The sequence below is a fragment of the Heptranchias perlo genome, chromosome 1, assembly GCF_035084215.1.
Source record: "Heptranchias perlo isolate sHepPer1 chromosome 1, sHepPer1.hap1, whole genome shotgun sequence".
Taxonomy (NCBI): Eukaryota; Metazoa; Chordata; class Chondrichthyes; order Hexanchiformes; family Hexanchidae; genus Heptranchias; species Heptranchias perlo.
Genome location: NC_090325.1, coordinates 117,037,254 through 117,055,902, shown reverse-complemented (window position 1 = coordinate 117,055,902; position 18,649 = coordinate 117,037,254). Strand labels below are relative to the sequence as shown.

Sequence of the window (18,649 nt, the reverse complement as noted above, 5' to 3'; positions counted from 1 at the left end):
AGGTTTTTTGACCATCAGAAGCATCACAACTGAGCTTGATCCTGTCATGACCCAAAGTCCATACACATGCATTTGCAACAGTCATTAAATGCCAACACATCAACCTAGAAAACTAGCAAAAAAAGCTGACCGCCTCAAAAACACGGCTGCTGGGTGGTAGGAAGGGACTAGTCGTGAAGCTCTGGGCATCATGAGTGTGGGACAGGCTTGGTGGAACAGCTGGTCTTTTCCTGCCTGTCATTTTCATTTATTCGTAAAAAGTAAACAATATAGACGTGTAGTTGCACTGAAAGTGCAGCGGGGCATGGTCTTGTCATAACTTCAAACTGCAGGTACCCAAGGCTTCATCAATTACAACAGTGACTACACTTCAAAATAAAATTGCTGGACTATAACTTGGTGTTGTAAAATTGTTTACAATTGTCAACCCCAGTCCATCACCGGCATCTCCACATCAACACTTCAAAAGTACTTCATTGGTTGTAAAGCGCTTTGGGACGTCCTGAGGTTGTGAACGGTGCTATAGAAATGCAAGTCTTTCTTTCTCTTGCTGTACAGCAGAAGACTGTTGCAAAAATTGCAGGATTTTCCTTTATTTCTTAGAGAAATTACCAGGTGTTATAGATATATATTAGTACCCTCTGTTGCCAAATCTGATTGTTAAATTGTTTCAAAATTAACTATGACTGGGAATTTCCCCTCCTCCACCTTAACTTTGCCGAAAGCGTATTGGAAACTCTAAATGGCTCAGAAATGCAGGAGGTGGTGCAGTTTCCCACTGTACCACCAGAGGAACCATTCTCTGATTCTGTTTAAGCTCAGTTTTATAGGTCAAAATTATAAGCTTGCCGCTGACGATGATGTCCTATGCCCTCTCATGGATCGGTGCACTGTGAGTAATAGGGCTAGAAATTGGGCCGTCTAGCGCCCATTGTTTTGGCACTACGCGGCCTCCAGGAGTGCCAAGATGGCGTCTTGGATGCGCATGCACCGTTTCTAGCGTGACGTGCTCTGGATGCCATCTTGGTAAAGGTATTAGCGCATGTGCAGAGAACGAACGCTGGTAGCATGTAAAGTAGGGAGAAAATGCATACAATCAGCGTGCAACGCTGATTTAAAGTGATAGACACCATTTTGGAACTTATAGCTCCACTGAACGCACAGTTTTAACCATGCACATCTGAACATGTCTTAGAGTGCCTGGAGGACCCCCCACCAGCGCTATTTAAAGGGATCATGCAGGCGTTGCAGGTTAGTTGCTGAATTATTGCTCTGGCTGCTGGTAGATTAGGAAGTATTTTTTGAAGCTCCCTACACTTGCTGAGAGTTGCTAGAGTACATTTGAGTGTGGTTTGGCTGATACTACCTTACAGTTCGGAAAGTTACAACTGTGGTTGAACAAGATTCCTGGCAACAATGGGTGGTCTGTTAGGACTCCCGCTGGGCATGGAGCATGACTTGGAGCATGCAGAGAGGCCATGCAGAGCAGGTCAAGCTGCGAGGAGAGGGAGGAGGAGGAGGAGGAGAGGGCACTGAACAGGAGGCCATATCCAATGAGGGCCTTCAGGGACCAATTCCTCAACACGAGCGAGGAGCAGTGCATCTGACGGCTGAGGTTCACCTAGGAGGCTGTGAAGGAGATCTATCAACTGCTGCAGCCACAACTACAGCCTCAGAGCAGGGCAAGGACAGCACTGCCTGTGGCTGTGAAGGTAACCCTGGCGCTGAACTTCTATGGCTCTGGATCATTTCAGGCCTCTGCTGGCGATATGTGCAACATCTCGCAGTTTGCAGTGCACTGCTGCATAAGGGAGGTTGCAGACACACTGTACGAGATGAGGAACATTCCCTCTTGATAGAGACAAGCAGAATGAGCGAGCACGAGGGTTTGCTCGCATTGCCGGCTTCCCCATGGTGCAGGGTGCCATTGACTGCACACATATTGCCCTGCGTGCTCCACATATCAACTCAGCTGAAGGGGCTTCCACTCCCTGAATGTGCAGCTAGTGTGTGACCACACGCATTGAATCACGGAGGTCGGTACCCACTACCCTGGGAGCAGTCATGACGCCTTCGTTATGCGGCAGTCCAACATACCAGCTATCTTTCACCCGGCTCAACAAGTCAAAGGCTGGCTACTGGGTGACAAGGACTATCCCTTCGTGCGGTGGCTCATGACTCCAGTGTGGCATGCACGCATATGTGCAGAGCAGGCCTACAATGAGAGCCATGCCGCCACACGCAACATCATGGAGCAACCAAAGGCCTCCTGAAGCAACGCTTCAGCTGCCTGGACCGTTTTGGAGGAGCCTTGCAGTACTCCGGTGAGCAGGTGGGAAGACTCGTGGGGTATGTTGCATGCTGCACAACCTCGCCATTATGAGGGACCAGCCCTTGCCACCGATGATTGGACAAGACCCTGAGCCAGAGCCTGAGGCTGAGGCTGAGGAGGAGGAAGAGGCTGAGGCTGAAGAGGAGGAGGAGGAGGAGGAAGAAGTGGAGGAAGATGCGAGGGGTCAACAAGGAACACGTGGCTTGTCTGGAAAGGCTCTGCTTGCTCGCCTGATCCATGCCCGGTATCAATAATGTGAACGACATCTCCCAACTCACTAACAGTCCTGCACTCCCCACCTGTCCTCTCTCACATGACCATCAAATCGCCCTCCATCTCATTACACATTGCTTTCCCCCTCAGCTCATCGCACAAATAAAAACCACCACCAAATGCAAATTCAAAGTCACACTTATCAATTAACAAATGAAATTATGCAAACAAAACTGGACTATTCACCCTTGTGCATTCCCTCAGTGCCTTTTGTTCGTGTGCCTTTTCCTTTCCTAGTGCTCCTACGTGTTGCATCCCCAGTGGCTGGAGCATGGGTGATGGGAGGCTGCTGGCCTTTAAAGGAGGAGCGTGCAGACGGCCTTGGAGGACGACCTTAAGTAGCTCTGAGCCGGGAGGGCCAGGCTTCAGATTGCACCATTTCAGCATGGGCTTCAGTAGTCTGGCTGGCTGATAGGCAACAACAGGGGCGCTGGTGGAGTGGCAGCGGTGGGAGCAGGAATGCTGTCATCCGGAGAGAGGACAGGAGGTCCGACTGCCATGGCGCTACTGCCACACTCCTGGTGATCAGCTGGAGAATGGATTGCTGGAGTGCTGCGATGCACTGGGAGACCCATTCCACTGTGATACCCAGAGTCACGGTAGCAGCAGTCTGAGCTTCCACTAAAGCAGTCTGAGCTTCAACCATAGCTTGCAGGCCTTTGATCACATCGGTTTGTGCTGCATTGGGAGCTATTTGTGCTGCAGTGGAAGTTGTGACATCATCCATCAGACGCTGCATCATGGTGAATTCTACAGATGTGCTGATGGAGGTGACCATCCGTTCCAGGTGGGTAAGGATGGGCTCCAAGCTCTGCGCAAGGCCCTGTGCCAAGTTCAAGCTGGACTCCTCCATGTCCCTTCTCATTGTGCGCAGGCTTTCTGGCAGGCTTTCCAGTTAACCAAGCATTTGGTGGTGTACGCCCATCAGCCGTCTTCTGCAGCCTGGCCCATCGAAGTCCTCATCTGACTCCTCGGCAACAGAACTAGTGAGCGACCTCGCCCTCCAGCGAGCTGGCACCTGTGGTTTCCGTTCTCCCCGCCACGGCTCCTGCGCACTTGTGCTCGGTGTCTCATGACGTGCAGATCCCTCCTCTAACCTAGTGTCAGTCTCTGAGCTGGTAGATGCGAGTGTCAGATCAAGTGACGGTGCGGCTTCAGTGTCAGTGTCAACCTCCCCCTCCTCCTCGGACGGTGCCAGCTCCAGTTCTTGGGTATCTGAAATGACAATGGGAGACGGGTTGAGTTGTGGAGTGTGGAGAGGAGCAAGTAAGACATGTGTGCTGACACAATCTGCAGCACGTGAGTCAGAAAAGATTGTGGAAGGAGGGTGATGTGGGAAATGAGAAGGAGCATTAGATATTCAGAGACCCCCTTCATCGGGACCTCCAACGTGGCTTGTGGTCACGGGTGCAGCGATGGCCTGCCCAGTGATCCGAAGCACAGTCTCCTCCAAGGGGGTGAGGACATGTAGACGTGCATGTCCTCCCTCAGGTCCCTCCTGCTGCTGGCTGTTATGCACTACCTTCTCCTGCAAGACAGAGGGAAGTTTGTCAGTGAGTATCCTGCAAGGTATCTGGGTGATGTGCCTGTCGTGGTTGAATAGCTGCCAGTGTGTGTGACCTGTGAGTGGTGGTTGTGTGGCCTGCAAGTTTGGTACTATGTGAGGGTGAAATGCAGCATGCCGAGTGCAGCATTGCATACGCTGGGCAGTGTTTGTTTGTGGGTGGGTGATGCGGGGTGTCATGCGTGCAGCATTGGTACAGTTGGTCGGATGTTCCACTTGACACTTGCATTCACTCACCTTGACCATTCATGTCAAATCGTTGAACTTCTTTCAGCACTGCACCCACATGCGTGGTGCCATGCTCCTGGCATTGACTTCCTGGGCCACAGCCTCCCAGTGCCTGCGGAGTTGGAGTCTGGAGGGTCTCCTGCCATCCTGCGGGTACAGGTTCGCCCTCCTTTTGTCCATCCCATCCACCGGGGCCTCCAATGCATCGCCTGAGAAGTGTGGGGCATGCTCTCATACCGGTCCCGCTGGAGATCCCGATGAAGGGGGTCTCTGCATATCTAATGCTCCTTCTCGTTTCACACATCGCCCTCCTCCCACAATCTTTTCTGGCTCACTTCCTGCCATCTTTCCCTCCTTCCAGCGGACTGTGCACCTGCCATTTAAAATGTGCATCTGCACCTTTAAGAGGCGCAGGCTGCCTGTGATGAGCGCTGGCCACACCCATTTCAGGCTTCCTGATTCTACGTATAGCCTCTCAGCACCGCGGGTAGCGCTGGCTGCACGGAGGAATCATTCTAATTAGCAGGCAACACGAAGTCCACATACTGCCTGCGCAGGAAGCATCGGGCGCGGGTTAGTCACGGATCAACTTTAATTTCATTTTTTTATATTTAATTTCTGTGGAAGGAAAACACACGTTTAGAAAGTGAACCTTTAGAAGGGGAGTGACACATTTCACTGCTGCCATAGTTTAATGGCAAAACAGTGTAGGTGACTCTGTGACTGCTTGAAGGGAGACTTGAGTTTGAGGATGTGTACAGAGACAATGGAACGATGAAGGAATATCATTTTCATCATGGGACGCATTTTGACTTTGTGTGATTGATAGCGAATCGGCAGCCCGTTGATGGAAATAAAATCGGGAGAGATGTAAAACAGGCTGCCGACTCACTACCGCCCATTTTACACTATCGCATAAAGACAAAATCTACCCCCTTGTATGCTTAATGGAGAGTCAGTTGGTTCAGGCTGTCTTTGGACAAATCAAACAAGTCTGACCTTTGGCTCTGAGTGTTGATGAAAATAGGGAACTGGTAAGAAAATATGGAAAAAGAAAGGACTTAGCATATAAAGTTAAGGAGAAGGATGAGGGCGCAAGATACAGTAAGGAAGAAAGAATGCCTAAGGAGGTGAAAGGAAACATAATGAAACAAGTATAATCTAAGGGGAGGAAGAAAAGGAATGAGAATGGAAAATAGATGAAATATAGAACTGGAGCTAAGATAATTATCATGGAGTCAACGCCTCCGGTATACAGCTCGCGACTGAAAATCTCACATCTAGGTTTTGTCTAATGTTGACAGCTCTGTTTACAGCACTGATTGAGCAATCTTTCTCAGTGAAGCCACAAGGACACTAGCTAACATGGGAAAAGGAAATGTCATGCTGATCCTGTAAGAAGTATTGCTGGCAGCATGAGTAGGGAGCCGTGTCGGCCAGTTAATCTAATTAGTGCTGTATCTGACCATCCACATGTGTGCTGTTTAATACGACTGCTGGGTGGAAAGGAAAGCGCCAAGGACCATCCCACCATCTTCTCTCCCTTAATGTACACATTGAAAGTTACCATTGGTACTAGTTGGCTATAAAGAATGGTACAAGCAATATGAAGTGCTAAGTTGATTCATCACAATTGAAAAAATGTAGATGAACATTTGAGACATTTGTCGTAGTGATTTTGCAAATCTTTATTGCTGTTAAAATTATTATAATGTTTTCAAAATATTCTGTGGTATTAAATGCCTTATCATAGAATCATAGAAAATTTACAGCACAGAAGGAGGCCATTCGCCCCATCGTGTCTGCGCCAGCTGAAAATGAGCCACCCAGCCTAATCCCATTTTCCAGCACTTGGTCACAACATTTCAGGTGCACATCCAGGTACTTTTTAAATGAGTTGAGGGTTCCTGCCTCTACCACCTTTTCAGGCAGTGAGTTCCAGACTCTACCACCCTCTGGGTGAAAAAAAATTTCCTCAGCTCCCCTCTAATCCTTCTACCAATTACTTTAAATCTATGCCCCCTGGTTATTGACCTCTCTGCTAAGGGAAATAGGTTCTTCCTATCCACTCTATCTAGGCCCCTCATTATTTTGTACACCTCAATTAACTTATGGTGATACTCCCAACAGAAATAATAAATTAAAAACCGTTCAGCTAATGCGGCATGTTCAGTGCAGTATATGAAATGTGAACTAAACTTCTAGGGGCTGAAGTTCTGATCGACCTGCTCCACCGGCAGAGGTACAGCAGAGGAGGTCCACTGTTGAAGATGTAGACCTCATCCCAAGTTGTGAGATGGGATTGTCAGCATTGTCGGGGTGGGCTGCCAGCCCTTGCACCCCAACCCGTCCCTGTAAGGAGGTAAAGGTGCCCCGAGGCCCTTCCTGGGCTGAAGACTACGATAAGTTCCTGAAGGAGCTAATTGCTGACAAACATAGATAGTTGGTCCCCTCTGGGATCAATTATTTTTGTTTGGGAGATTTTTGAGGCTTTTCCATGGAACTCTCATCAGCCCTCAGCTGACTAGGCCTACTGAGAGCGTAATGGGCAGAATTGCCAAGATGGACTGGGAACTCCTGCCAGCACACCCCCTTGACATAGGGGTTGCGGACTGAAAATTCCCCCACGTCCCTCCACCGGAATTTCTCGTGAGACCAGAATCCCGATGGAACTGGGTTCCGCCCCATCTTCCGGTCCCCCATCCAGAGATCAGCTCCACGTGCCTTGGCCTGGACTGGAATTTTAGGATCCTTGGTATTAGGAATGAAGGCCCCGACTCACATAGGGAGTCTGCAAAAATTCAATTTTCCTCTTTTTTTCTCTACACAGAAATGGTTATTTTATATAAGTTTGCAGACAAGCATTGAAATTCATTTCAATTGTAATTGAAATATATTCAGCTTTTCAAATTCTGAGAGTTTAGAAATGCTAATTGTAATTGGTTTGGTTGTCTGTTGTCATAAATGTCCAGTTTTGTTTTTATTTAATGCAGTCTGGGTCTCTGTAGCATAACATGCTCTGATTGAATACAGATTATAATGGATCCTTATACAATATGTGCACTTTCAGCTTAGTTTAATAATAATGCACACAATCATATAGGGAAGAAAACTGTGGACCTCCTTACCTCCTGCAATTTTTGCCTGTTTCCACAACCTTCAGATTTTTAAAACTCAAGGTTGGCATCACTTGAGTCCTGATTTATCTCAACTCTTTTTGTTCTTTGCCGCCTTGGTCATGTCCTATTCTGTAGATCTTGATCATTCAGCTAATGCTAGCATTCGGAATTTTAAAAAAAGTGGTGATCCTCACTTAATGCTTCTTTATCTTGATCTAGAATGTACACTTGACATTGTACATTCAGTGGCATTCAATTGTACATTCAAACACAATTCTGCCACTGTTCCAACTGCTGATTGTGATAACGAGGTCCATGTACAGCTGGGACTGGATTCAGCCAATCAGGTTGCTCCTGTTTGGCCATGACATGATGGAAGGGGCTGTCATAGTTTCAGAAATGCAATGAGTTAACAGGGGAAAGGATTAATGCTGCAGATGCACTTTTTTAATTCGGTGGGGGGGAGGGGAAGTGGAGGAGGAGATGTATGTAAATGAGTGAAAAAGGTAACAATTCTGATTTTTTTTTTATTCGTTCATGGGATGTGGGCGTCGCTGGCGAGGCTGGCATTTATTGCCCATCCCTAATTGCCCTTGAGAAGGTGGTGGTGAGCCGCCTTCTTGAACCGCTGCAGTCCGTGTGGTGAAGGTTCTCCCACAGTGCTGTTAGGAAGGGAGTTCCAGGATTTTGACCCAGCGACGATGAAGGAATGGCGATATATTTCCAAGTCGGGATTTACAGCCAGGGTTCCTTTCCTGACTGCCTCAGTGCTCAGATTATGGTCAGAGTCAATATAATGTAGGAACATTTTGGATTATTTTTAATTTTATTACTTCTGTCCACCCCTTACAAGGCAAATTACAGGCATGGGTCAGGACCAGGGGTAGGGATTCCCTAAGTTGGGAGTTCCTGCTCCTCAGTTGGGATCAGGCATTTGTGTGGCGGATAGTATACCGGCCTCCACAACGGGGCACGTGGACCCCACCGGTGTGGTCCAGGCCAAGCAAGCAGCCTGAACGCCCAAAGATTCAATTTTTAAAAAAAATTATTCCATCTCCTTTCTCAGGTGGCTGAGGAGAATGTAGCCAAGGTTCGAAGAGACCTAGGGAATCCACCGTCCCCAAGGATGCACCAAGGCCAGAGTTTTTGTGGGGATGGGGCAGATGGGCAACTAAGTAGCATCTGTAGTGGCCCGTGCCCCATGCTAATGAGGTGCCCTCCCACTTAATTGCCGCTGGAGGACACCATCAGGCACAATCTCAGGGTGACCACTGGATTGCGAACCGTAGAATTTCAAGGCTAAAAACTATTTCGGGAGAGAATTAGATCTCCTGACCCAGTAACAATGGGTTATTCAAGTCTAGTTCCACTGCACAGATTTATTCATGTAATTGTGCCGTGTCTGTAGCATTTTAAAAAAAATGTTTTGTGTTGAAATTCTCAGAGCTCTTATGATTTTTGTGGGTAGCTTACTACAGTAGAAGGAAGATGGCTGCTGTGTGTTAAAATATGGTCCATGTCTGTTGAACTACTGGAGGGAAAAGTCTCTTAGTGTTGTATTGAAATGTTAACATCATATAGCTGGATGGCTGGAGGGCTCTTCGAAGCTTTGTGTGTATGGAAGAGAAAAATTGAATTTTTGACAAGCTCAGAGCAGGAAGCTGTTATTACTATGATGTGGTTGGGGATTAATTAAGCTTGCACCAACTGTTAGTTTTTTTTTTAAATGGGGGACCTTTGCACTCGAAGTGGGGATATTAGTGCTAGGGAAATGTAACGCTTTTCCATTTTGACCGATTTTCTGATTCTCTACTCCAGTGGGGAACCTTGCCTGCCAGCAGTACCTGTTGGAAGCTCTGATGTGGAGATGCCGGTGATGGACTGGGGTTGACAATTGTAAACAATTTTACAACACCAAGTTATAATCCAGCAATTTTATTTGAAATTCACAAGCTTTCGGAGGCTTCCTCTTTCCTCAGGTGAATGTGGAAATGAAATCCTCGAACCCTTCGCATTTATAAATCACAGAACAATACTTGGTGATTACAGACAGTGTTTTTAACTGCCCGTTGCCAAGGCAATCAGTGTGCAGACAGACAGGTGTTACCTACAGATCCCCCGAATATACAAACCACCAAAAAAAAAGAGGCAGAAACATCGAAAAGACAGCAAATGACCCGTCGTATTAAAAACAGATAACATTTGTTCGCTGGTGGGGTAACGTGTAGCGTGACATGAACCCAAGATTCCGGTTGAGGCCGTCCTCATGGGTGCGGAACTTGGCTATCAATTTCTGCTCGACGATTTTGCGTTGTCGTGTGTCTCGAAGGCCGCCTTGGAGTATGCTTACCCGAAGGTCGGTGGCTGAAAGTCCCTGACTGCTGGAAGCTCGGGGATGCACTATCATAATTTTCAGGCCATCATTCCAGTTTTGTAAAATTACTCCTGCTCCAGTGTCATAATCAAATACTGCCAGGTCAGGTATAGGTGCACAGTAAATTGCTGCTTTCAAAAGTTGCCGTGAACTTGTTTGATAATTAAAAATTGGGTTGACATACCAAACCATGGACTCTTTTTCTCATGAACTCGTATTAGTAGTGAGCATTAAAAGCCAAGCTTCCTTACAAATGATAAAGTACTAAAGATCCGAGGACACCAGCTGAGCCAGACAATGGGAGCATTTTATTTATGACCGCTTAATCTGCAAAGCTGATTCTCAGCAGCACCTCCAACTTTTTCATCTCCCTAAAGGGGAAGTCTCTTGGGATACAGCTGCAAAAGTCCTGCTAGCTCTCCGGTCCCTTGCTCAAGTGGCTACTCTTCCAATATGAATGGAAACAGTGAAAGTTGGTGGGCTATTTGACAATAGGAGTTCTATCCTCACCCAACATCCACACACATGCTCCATGCATTCCAGCAGAGGTCACTGAACAGCAATCAGGAGCAAGGATACTGGTTTATTTTTCCTCTCTTGAGTCCAGGGAAGTTGAAGTCAACCGTGACATCCCCAACATCACACCTATCTGAAATCAGCTAACTGAGTACAGAGCCTGCGACCTTTGCAATCTGTACTGCATGATGCGTTTAGCCATGCGACATAGAGAGCCCCAAAGCTGCTTCTTGACTATTACTTTATCATGCAGTTTATTTAGATGTACCTGTCTTGGATGAGAACAGAGAAGAGACAGGGAGGGAGCTACTGGAACAAGCATCAATCATATTTTCAGCAGAGCATCATCAGTCCAATAATGCTGCATTGTTTAACATCCCTCAGACAAGAGCAAGTTTACCACAGAGAATTTGATCAAAACTTCTGCTGCCAATGTGAATGGAATTCCAAATCCTAACAGGAATTTTATGCAAGGTCATTGAATACAAAGGCAAGGAAGTGATGTTGAAGTGAAGTTGAATTTGTACAAAACATTGGGATATTGCATACAGTTCTGGGAACACATCATGGGAAGGATGGGAAAGATGATATCAGGAATGAAAGGTTAGAATTGTGAAGAAAGGCTTGAAAAATTGGGGATCTTTTCACTGGAACAAAGATGATTAAAGGAGGACTTAATGGAGGTTTTCAAAATTCTGAAAGGTTTGAGAAAGTAAATAGTGAAAATAACTAATGAAAGATTGGGCCATACTTTGCTGTTGTGTGGATGTACTAATCTGCCGTTAGTTAGACTTGCCCTTGGACGTTTAGGTTTTTACATTTTTTACATGGCAAGTTGCTGAAAGTGTGAGCTGGTAATGTCGCAGTGAGGGAAACAGAGCATCTGGGACCTGAGTGAACAGGGCAAGCAACTATATATCTCCTTAACCAATCAGATTAAAGGATTGTGAAATTAACAGTGCAAGGACTGAAAAGGAAGTGTAAATTAGAGTGGGTGAATTCAATGTCAAGTCAGGTACAGAAAGAGAAATAAAGTGAGGGAAAGAAAGATTGGATTAAGAGAGAGGAAAAAGTGACAAAGGGCAAGTAAAAAAGAAAATTAAATTTAAAATTCTACATTTTTAAAATCTCTAACAACAATTAAAACCTGAAGGAATGAGACTCTATACTTGTAATAGTTAATTTTCAGTGCCAGGGAGGTTGATTGGCAGTAATTAACACTTATCACGTCGCTAAAAGGGTACTTAGGCTGAAATGTACAAGACCTAACTTTCTGTGGCGAGTTTAGTTCATATCTACCACGCAAATACAGCAACTTCACGCCATTCAATGCATTTCAATGGTGAGGAAGGCAGCGAGATGCCGTTTTCGTGAAGCTAACAGCAGAGCAGTGCATCTCGGACAGTAACTTTTGGATTTCCTCATTTAACGACGTATTTGCCCTCGCCTGAAGTTGCTGTAGCATTTGTGCAAAGATAACGGCGAGTGCCATTAACCTCACCGTTATTTTGACAGCAAATTATGAACCATTATTTCCACTGATTGGCAAATCAGTAATAAGGAGGTATTTACTCGGGATTATCACTCGAAGAACAAGGTAGAATATTTTTCACACAGGGTCATTCAGAACATGGAATGCTTTACCACAAGTGGCAATTTGGATACATATTTGAAAAAAATATAACTGGATGCAGGGATATGTGCAATGTCTTATTTAAGATATGCTCTCTGCATCACTTTTGTTGATTACTTTAATGCTGATTTCGCTTATAATCAACATCAATAGTACAGCACATGTAAATCCAGTTGTCCATATATAACTTACCACAGTGACGTAATCTGTTCTTTGTGAGATTGCACTGTTTCCTAGTAATGCACATTTAGTTTGAATAAACTGTGGGCAAACATGTCGTGTGTACTTGGTAAACATGTAACATCCACACAAACAACATGAGGGAATAACCTACTTGACCTTTCCCTCACCAATCTACCTATCACAGACACGCATGTTCATGATAGCACTGTGCTAAATGGGGCAGATTAAGGACTGATACGGCACTTCAGGGCAGTTCAGATTCAGAAATCAGTTTGGAGTTTTTTCCCCGTTAACACGGGACATAACTCTTTCTTGGATAATATTTTACTTTGGGGTGTGAATTCATTAACTATTTGTAAAGAGTTACTGTTAATTTTTTCTTACAGTTTTGAAAATCACATTGGCCAATCTCTGAATAATCTGTTCTCGCCTATCAGTTCCCTATATCAGTAAACACTCCCTGACATCTGCTCCCTTATTGAGGAATCTCTTGGATTTCCTCTCTGCATCATTGTATTGCCTAGTCATTATGCAATGATTCCTATTCTCACTTCCGTTATTGTAGCGATATGGAACCAAATGCTGCAGAGGGCAGGAATTCCCAATCTCACAAGATAGGGCAGCACATAAGATCTTCTGAGATTTTTTTAGCCATGGACTGCTTTTATGTGCTGTGATTGAAATAAATATGGAAAATTGCAACATGAATTTTTTTTTAAATAACATCAATTGGTGTGTTTCATGTAGGTCACAAGATCATAAGACCATTGTGGCCCATCTTAATTCATCCATCCAGAAAGTTCCTAAAGTCTCTCCCATTGCAGCATCCAATTGATTCTTAAATGATTCCAGGGTTTTTGCCTCCATTAAGACCATTCATTCAAACGGCCTTTGCTGCTCTGCCCCCCCCCCATTTTCCCTTGCCCCTTGCCCACCAAGCCAAACTTGCCTCCATGCTCCCCCCTGCTTTAGCCCTTAACCTTTGCCTTTTAGTTTCTCGCCTGTCTTCCCTCATACCCTCTCCAACTCATCTTGTCCATGAGACCCACCTCCTGCTCCCTTGACCCCATTCCCAATCGACTGCTGACTACCTAACTTCTCTTTCTGACCTCTATGTTTTTGTTGCTTACACTTGTTTGCATTAAATTTTATCCGCTATTATTCTGTCCACTTACATATTGGGATGGATTCCCCTCTGCGGTCAGGCAGGACAGCGGTGGTGAATGATGTAACATTCGATGAGGTAGCGGTAGACTGCACCGCCTGGCCTGCAATTAATTCCCCCGCCCCTACCAACTGCTCCTTTCTCGCCCACCGCATGCAAATGGCAGTGGAGGTGTGAGGCCTGGATCTCAGGCAGATTTCCCTCCCATCTGCCTTTATTACCATCACTTCCCAAGGCTGCCATGTCAAAGGTGATGTTGGCCCCGGGAAGCGTCAGTAATGGCCCTGAGGCCCCCCCCGCCATGGAGGGAGAGGGCCTTGTGGTGGCCTCTTCTCCCTCCATTCCAACCCCCATTTACCTTACCAATGCTTACAGGTCAGCTGTTGTGCAGATCTTCGCGGCACTTCTGACCTTTTCGTTCTCTGGCTGCCTAGCCGCTACAGTTACACCACAATTTTGCAGCCAGGCAATGGCGGGCTCTCTGTTGGTGGCAGGAATCTCACCAGCAGTAGCCATGAATACTTGATAAACCCTGGCCGAGGAAAATACTTGGTCAGGGTTACGGCATTGCTGGAAGCACAGGCGGAGGTCCTGTCCTGTGGGACACTGCCACTGAGAGGAGAATCCTTAGATTCAGTAATTGTAAGCAGTGAAGAAATGAAGCTGTCATAATTGCTGATACATTGGTTTCCACATGAAGAAAAGCATTGGTCACGCACAGTATAGAGGATGGAGATCTTCTTTGGTGTTTAGTGTTGTGTGAAATTATTTTCCACATTTATTTCTAAAAGTTCTGATTCCAGATGAGAGCCGATGTCTCTATTTTGACACATGTTGTTGTATAAAAGTATGAGCCTAAATTTATATCATGTTTTTGGAAAAATATTAGTGAAAGAAAATCACAATGACCAAGTGACATCACGAGCTAGTGCCAACTGGTTTCTTTGGGCAACAAAATGGCTTTTTGCAGTTGAAAACCTACTATCAACCTACATAATTGAAAGTCTTGCATCTAATAGGCATATGCCACACTCAATATCACATTGTTTACACTCGTTAAGTGTCACATCTCAAAGTGACCTAAAGCAACAAAAAAAGTTTTAATAATTTTTCCCATTGTTTCATATAGTTTAATCTGTTGTGTAAAAAATTCTGAGACAAAGCACTTTGATGCTAAGCTCAGACATTGCAGCTGCAGTCAGTCAGTAAGTCAGCCCCATATTGTGGTGAATAATCACCTGTTCAAGGTACTGGTCATTGGAGACTTGACATTGGGAAAACGTTCCTGAAGTTCTTTACGCCATTTTTCCAGGGTTTGCATGGCTCTTCCATCAAAGTTGCGGCAGAGGAGTGGGACAATCCCTGTGGAAATATGCCCCCCCGTTATATCCCCAAAATTATAAGCATCTGCTCCCAACGCGGAGTCTTGTTCCTCCGCAGTGTACATGAGAGAATGCCTCAGCATGCCGACTATGTGGTGCTCCTGATTTTCCAGTGATTAAAACTAATGGCCAGGAAGTCAGGAGTATGGCAATTCGAGCACGTTGATCACCATATCCGATTCTCCAGTTTACATCCTCCACACCAGGGCTTGTATCTGAGATGAATGAAATGGGTAACGTGTAATTTTTTTTTAACTCATGTCACTTATGTGATATATTGCTTCAATGATATTAGAAGAATGAGAGGTGATCTTATTGAAATGTATACAATTCTTAGAGGGCTTGACATGGTTGTTGCTGAGAGGCTGTTTCCCCCGGCTGGAGAGTCTAGAACCAGGGGTCATAGTCTCAAGGTAAGGGGTCGGCCATTTAGGCCTGAGATGAGCAAAAATTTCTTTGCTCATCGGGTTGTGAATCTTTGGAATTCTCTACCCCAGAGGGCTGTGGATGCTCAACTGTTGAGTATATTCAAGACTGAGATTGATAGATTTTTGGACACTAAGCTGAATCAAGGGATATGGGGATAGGGCAGGAAAGTTGAATTGAGGTAGAAGTTCAGCCATGATCTTTTTGAATGGCGGAGCAGGCCTATACCTGCTCCTATTTCTTATGTTCAACAAATTTGCAATAATAGTGGTGGGCGAACTACCACCATGTTAATACTTGTGTGACATAAAGTAAACATAAGGTCTTGGACTACCCATGAGCAACACCACTGGAGATCTATTAGTAATTGTTATGAATAGAATGTCACAGGCAGTGGGGAGATGGATGTCTCCACACCCACTTGCTAGTCTGTCTAAGGTAATCCACTCAGCTTGATCTCTGGAGGTATTTATGGTGTCAGCTGTGGCTCCGTGGTAGCACTATAGCCTCCGAGTCAGAAGGTTGTGAGTTCAAGTCCCACTCCAGAGACTTGAGCACAAAAATCTATGCTGACGCTCCAGTGCAATACTGGGGCAGTGGTACACTTTCGGAAGTGCTTTCCTTCAGATGAGATGTTAAATCAAGGTCCTGTCTGCCCTCTCGGGTGGATGTAAAAAAATCCCATGGCACTATTTGAACAAGAACAGGGGAATTATCCCCAGTGTCCTGCCAATATTTATCTCTCAACCAACATCATTAAAGAATACATTATCACCTTGCTGTTTGTGGAACCTTTCTGTGTGCAAATTGGCTGCCATGACTACACTTCAATAGTACTTCATTGGCTGTAAAGAGCTTTGGGATATCCTGAGGTCGTGAAAGGCATTATATAAATGCATGTCTTATTTTTATTTCTCAGTTAACATTGAGAACCATGACATTGCATTCAGTTCCTGATTATTGGTAGAGTTTGTAACAGTAAACTTGCACATAATTGCATAACTTGCTATTGGTTCTTTTCTCAGCCTGTTCTGAGCAGCACCTTTTTTTTCTCAATCCCATTTGGTCTGTTTTACAGGGGACCATTTTCTTGCCTGGAAATAACGCCACTGAGCATTCGTATAATGGAGATGAGTCCAGGAAGTTCCTTTTTGAAATTGTGCCAGGTAAGAAACATTTATACTTTTGTTCCGGTTACCAAAAGCCACAATGGAGAGGTCAAAGTTCAGTACATCCAAAGTAAAACGCTGCTGTCATTTCTGAACTCTATTGAACTGAAAGTGTGAGGTTGCATGTTCTTTCAGCTAGGGGAGGCAGAGCTGGCTTGAATAAATGAATAACACTTGGATTATGACCAAAAAGGGGGGAGAAGATGTCTTTTCTGAGCATTTGGAATGCATTGTATCCCAACTGGAGGAAAGGTTTGAAAATAATGAGGGCTGTGGTAATGTCTGGACTGGTCAGCTGCAGAATCCATGACCAAATTGCAATTAATACATCTTACGATGAACTGTGGTGAACTTTTCATGATAGTAAGTTTATTTCAGTGGCCTAAAGTAAGAATTCTTGCAATTGCCCTGCATTTATCATCATTATGTAACCATACCTGTACTTGTATCAATTTATTGTGAATTGGTTAAAGGGATTTTATTCAGATTTTGTTGAGAATGCAACCTAAAGGTGTTGCTGATTTCATTTTAAAGGATTTACATTACACAGGTTAACTTCAATAAATAAACCCTCTGAGTTAACACATACTGAATTATAATGGTGTGATGGTCAAACACCTAAACTTGTAGGAGATCTGATTCTGTTAATCAGCTACAAGTGTAGTCATAATATATATGGCAAAATCATACCTATACACGCACTGTAATTATTGCTAAACATTGAATGATAGTTAAAGGGGTGTTGTTGCTTCTTGAGGGAATTTTAAGGCCGGTTTGGTCATAGGAACAACCTCTTATGAAAGCAGTATGATCCATTAGGAGGGTGAAATTGCTCCTAGTGCACCGGGAGTGCATTAAATGTCTGCTTTCAGAAAGGTTGGGTGCACGGAAATACATAAAAGTAACAAACAACTGAGTGACCAATCTGAAAGCATTTGCAAGAATTCTGCATAGCTGGCTGAACAGTTACTAGCTGACATAAATAGTGCACTGTGGACCAATGCAGCTGGTGATTACACAATATCAGGGAGAAATGGGGGAACAGTACAGACAGCAGAAACTATCACTAGCGGATAAAGATCTGCAAGTCATAGTTGATGGCGGGGGGACGAAGAACTGCTCTGTATATGGTGGAGGGCGGGGGTTGGGGGGTGGGGAACAGAACATGTTGTAATTCACTAACAACTATGATTGTCAAGTGGGTGTTGAACCCCAAATAACTCATCCTGGCTAAGTCTTATGCTGTTGCCGGGAAGGAGCCCGTGGCAGAAAGGTTCAGTGCCATTGTCACTTTTACCATTCTTGTCACTGTGATGCTGATGTTGATTTGCGGTTGCAGGAAACGGCACAATTCATCAGTGGCCTCCTGGCGCAGCACTCCTTGGTGAGGTTGAGGTAGCTCTGTCATCTCTGGTAGTCATGATGCTTTATATGGTAACAGTTCTGTTGGTCCACCTTCTATGATCTCCGTGCCCCCTGTCTTTCTGCTCCTCCTCATCCAATGTATCCAGCATCTTCAAACTGTTGATGCACCTACACTGCCACTAAAGAGTCGAGTTGATCTTTACAATGTCTTCAGCTTTGTTCCGAATCTCTCCTGCCTTAGCACCATCTTTATAGTGGGTGTTGCTAATATGGGCTGGAAGGTAAGCATAAGCAAATTTCCATGTTTCCTTTAATTGGCATTTAAGAAGGGCCCCCCCCACCAAAAAAAAAAATTCTGGGCATTAACATGCATTAATCTGGATTACTCCTTGGACCAATTCTAGAAGCATGGAAAAGGTGCACTAATCTGTCATTAACACAAATACACTAATTGACTCCATATTATCAATGTTTGCATCATTCTAGGAGAATTTCGCCCCCTTTGTTAGCAGTCGTAGTAGGTTTATATTGCTGTGGCTGTCCTGAGGCAAAGTATGTGCTGGCAGTGGGGAACCTTGTCGACCAGCAGCACAGTGACAGATGTGGCCAAATACATTGGAGTTATTGTGCCACTTATTGTTTAATTGCACACTCCTTTACATACATTGGGGTAGAATTTCCACAGGGGTTCCCCGATCTCTTGCTATAACTTCGGCAGAAGACGAGTGTAAGCCCCGGAAAAATGGCATAATTGTTTACGCTGTCTCTTGGGGGTTTCCATTGACGTTACAGTGGGAGATCAAGAGTTCCACTGCAGAAATAACTGTTGCAGTCCTGTGGTTGCCTTTGTTTTTACAGCAAATGAATGTCTGCAACAGTCAAAGTGAATCTTTCAATAATGCTTCTTCTTCAATACTTGA

General features: G+C 45.0%; 1 protein-coding gene across 1 annotated transcript in view; it reads left to right on the top strand.

Annotated features, from left to right (window-relative positions):
- The window catches only part of arhgap24 (Rho GTPase activating protein 24), a 403,142-nt gene that overhangs the window by 169,583 nt on the left and 214,910 nt on the right, over positions 1-18,649 (top strand). The window contains exon 3 of the mRNA XM_067990483.1: positions 16,274-16,361. Within this exon, the coding sequence (XP_067846584.1) occupies positions 16,274-16,361 (88 nt within the window). The remainder of the gene's footprint in view (positions 1-16,273; positions 16,362-18,649) is intronic.